This window comes from Choristoneura fumiferana, chromosome 18, assembly GCF_025370935.1.
Source record: "Choristoneura fumiferana chromosome 18, NRCan_CFum_1, whole genome shotgun sequence".
In the NCBI taxonomy this organism is placed as follows: domain Eukaryota; kingdom Metazoa; phylum Arthropoda; class Insecta; order Lepidoptera; family Tortricidae; genus Choristoneura; species Choristoneura fumiferana.
The window spans coordinates 1,152,369-1,155,899 of NC_133489.1; the positions used below are offsets into that span (position 1 = coordinate 1,152,369).

The 3,531-nt window shown below is 34.8% G+C and overlaps 1 protein-coding gene across 1 annotated transcript; it reads right to left on the reverse strand.

The window, feature by feature from the left end:
* Positions 1-401: 401 nt before the first annotated feature.
* On the reverse strand, positions 402-3,294 carry LOC141438096 (uncharacterized). Its single transcript, XM_074101762.1, has 5 exons — positions 3,143-3,294; positions 1,862-1,946; positions 1,274-1,401; positions 922-1,008; positions 402-758 (listed from the first exon to the last, which is right to left on the reverse strand). The coding sequence occupies exons 1-5, from the start codon at positions 3,200-3,202 to the stop codon at positions 549-551; spliced, it is 570 nt and encodes a 189-aa protein (XP_073957863.1). The 5' UTR covers positions 3,203-3,294; the 3' UTR covers positions 402-548.
* Positions 3,295-3,531: the final 237 nt, after the last annotated feature.

The following is a 3,531-nucleotide window of genomic DNA, read 5'->3' on the forward strand; positions in this document are numbered from 1 at the left end:
AAACACAACCTGATTTAAAACATAGTGTAATGAATTCTACTTTTGATTCTGAGAAAAATACTTTCTGGTTTTTAGTTATTTTATAAAAACCTTGTACCTATAAGCGTATGTTTAGTGTGTGAAAATAATGTATACCATCTTAATAAAATACAAATTAAGCTTTTAATATATAACTTTATTCCACATTTTTTTTACAGTTATTTACCACGGTTTAAAAATCACAGGTACAAAATTAATCATAATCATAAATCTAAACTTACACATTTACAATGACTAATATTTTTATTATCATAATATTAAACCAAAGGAAAAAAAATAGCACACAATATAAACTATATTCGAAGAAGGAAAGAAAACAATTTATTTATAACAGCAGTGACACATTACACGGGTTAGAAAAAATACATAACAAATAGAAAGAGAAAAATAGAACAAAAAATCTTACTCTAATCCTAAAAATCTATATTTACAAATATCACATATTTATACTTATCTAACAGTATGTTTTATTATTTATAAAGTTTATCGAAAGTAGACTCAAATATTACCTATATGTAAAACAAATTTAAATTTTTAAACCTGTCTTCGTCTTCTGATTCAGTATCTGTGTCACTATAGGGAGATAAATGAGATTCCCGATATTCTGCACGACGAGATTCTTCCTCGTCTTCGTCTTCACGTTCTTCATCTGACGAGTCTTCGATAACGATCACAGGGTCTTCGTCTTGCCTTATTGACCCTGGATCGTTGTCATGGTCCTGAAACACAAAAAGTAGATTTAAATACGGCTGGCTAACAGGTGCCAACTTGATTTGTAAGAGACGAAGAGACGAAAATTCGCGATTTATCCAAAAGCGTTCTATGTTAAACAAATAATCATAAATAATCAAGAAAATTTAGATTTGCTAGAAGAAAACTTACAGAAACATAGTCCATTTCATCACTTGCTACATCGACCTCCATTTCATGCTCAGACTGTGACGAATATCGTAGCGGTACAACCGAGTTCTGTTGAAATAGACAAACAACCAATGAATAGAAATCATTTATTCGCTATTCCCAAAAACAGTTTAATACTACAAATTATGACAAAACAAAATAAAAAATAAAAGCAAGTTTTTGCAGTCGCGAAACGGTCCCAGCTCAGCATAGTGTTGGCTGTGAAGGCCAACGCTGGTCGTCCACTTGGCGACTTCACGGAAGGCGACAATCCAAAAAAATGGGAAATTAACTTTTAGAATAAATCTGACAAAGAAAGATCTGATAAACTCACATAAAATTCCGTTAGTTTGACGTGTTCCTCCCCGACAGGCTCGAGGAGAGGGCCGGCCAGGGCCCCCGAGGAGAGCAGGGTGTGCAGCTTAGCTAAACGCTGCTTTCTTTCTCTCGTACAGCGCGGATCTGTGGAGCATATTACTATTTAAATATATGTTACACTAACATAACAAAGCTGAAGAGTTTGTATGAACACGCTCAACTCTGGAACTACAAGTCAAATTTCATAAAAATTTTGGAATCTAGTTTCGTAGAAGGTACGTAAACTGCTTCAACTTTGCCCTCTGGCCGCAACATTGCCTGATTCGATTTAGAGTCGATAACTTAGCACTCTTATAGGCTTTAAACTTTTATCTACACGGGAATTATTATTACGGTGGGATAAAAGTTTAAAAACCTAGAAGGGTGCTAGTTATCGACTGTAAATTGAATCAGGCAATGTTGGGGCCAGAGGGCAAAGTTGAAGCAGTTTACGGTACTGATTACAATTAAATGTCAAAACAAAGACGGGTCTAAATTGTTAAACAGACAAACAAATTCTTAGTTTATTTCACCGTGTTGACGAAGCAGTTGTACAAGAGCATACCTGAAGTCATAATCGCGCGGTAAATGTCGCGCCCCTGCCGCTCGATGACGCGCGCCTGCAGCGCTGCCGCTTCAATTCGTGCAAGCTGCAACAACAAATTATTTTTCATACTAGAAACACAGGGAAGCTTAAAGTTCCATCTTACAGACTGGCTAAAACCAAAAAGTCTTTTCTGGGAATTGCATACGTTTTTATAATAAAATTCCAAAAAATATTATAACTGAATCAGATACAAAATTCAGATCTATTGTTAAATTAATATCTAAGGTATTCCTTAGTCCATTGTAAAGGTTGTCTGGAAGAGATCGCTCTGAAGCGATAAGGCCGCCTATTGCTTACCTTACAAAATCTCTATGTAGGTATATATACTTGAGTTTTCTGTACTGCTTACTGTGTTGGTGTGCAATAAAGAGTTAATGTATTGTATTGTATTGTATTGTTAATGATAGGGATATTGTGAAATAATTCCGATCCGCATTAGCGATCCCGTCAAATAGCGAACCTACTGTGTTAAAAATAAAGTTGTGTTAAATACTTGTGATGTATACTATCATTTAATAATATTGTAAATCTGTTTAAAAAAATATACCTCGAGTTTCTTGCCGGATTCTTCTCAACAGAGGTTTTTGCCGAACCGGAGGTAGATTTTTTTTTGACATTCATAAGTTTGACTTTGACTTTGACATAAGTTTTAAGTTAGTTATTTAGCAAATGAAAACATTATTGTACCAGTCATGGTTATTAAAATAATGCACATAAGGGCATATTGCGGCGAGCCACGTCACGTTTTAACAGTCGCAATATGCCCGATATGTTTTGAACCATCAGCGAATAAGCAAGTCGTGAGTGAATAATCCGTTTATCTTTCCCATTGTTATTTCATTTTAAACAAGCTTTACCAGCGTACAGTTTTTAACCGACGAAAAAAAACGGAGGAGGTTCTCAAGTCGACGAGTATATTTTTTTATGTATGACGACGTGTAACTTTTTACATAGTCCGATTTTGATAATTCTTTTTTTATTGGAAAGCGTATACCTCGAAAGTGGTCCCATTTAAATTTGGGGAAAATATTCTTATCCTAAGGGTAGGAAAACAGGGGATGATTTATTTTCAGTCACTGATTGTAATTTGATTCGGCGGTTTGTTTTTTTTGTTGGTTTGATAGGCTTCATGGAATAAAAAAATTCTAAATATTAAAAAAGAAATAACTCGAATGAAATTAGTTAAAATTATTCTTCCTACTTAAACAATAAACATACGAAAACATGGTAAGAACTTACTTCATCTGCCAATTCTTCAATATCCATCCTCTCAATATCGATTTCCATATTTTCCATCATTTTAATTATACTTTCACCACACGAAAAAAATCAGCATAAGTTACCAAGCAGAAGGTTCAACCAAAACTAATCATTTCCAAAATTACCACAGCTCCCCGGCCCTTACCCCTCTCCTCGGTATCACCCAAGATCCAGGTAAACAAGTACTTAACTACTAATTACAATAATACGTACTGAATTAATTGCATACAATTAGCACGGCCGGGCATGCGGGTGCAACAATGGGTTAGGGACAGTCCTCCTAACGATCGCTATTAAGATTATTGTTCAAAAACAGGTAAATTACTTATCACTGTCGCACAACCGATTTGCAAAATGCAATGCAAGTA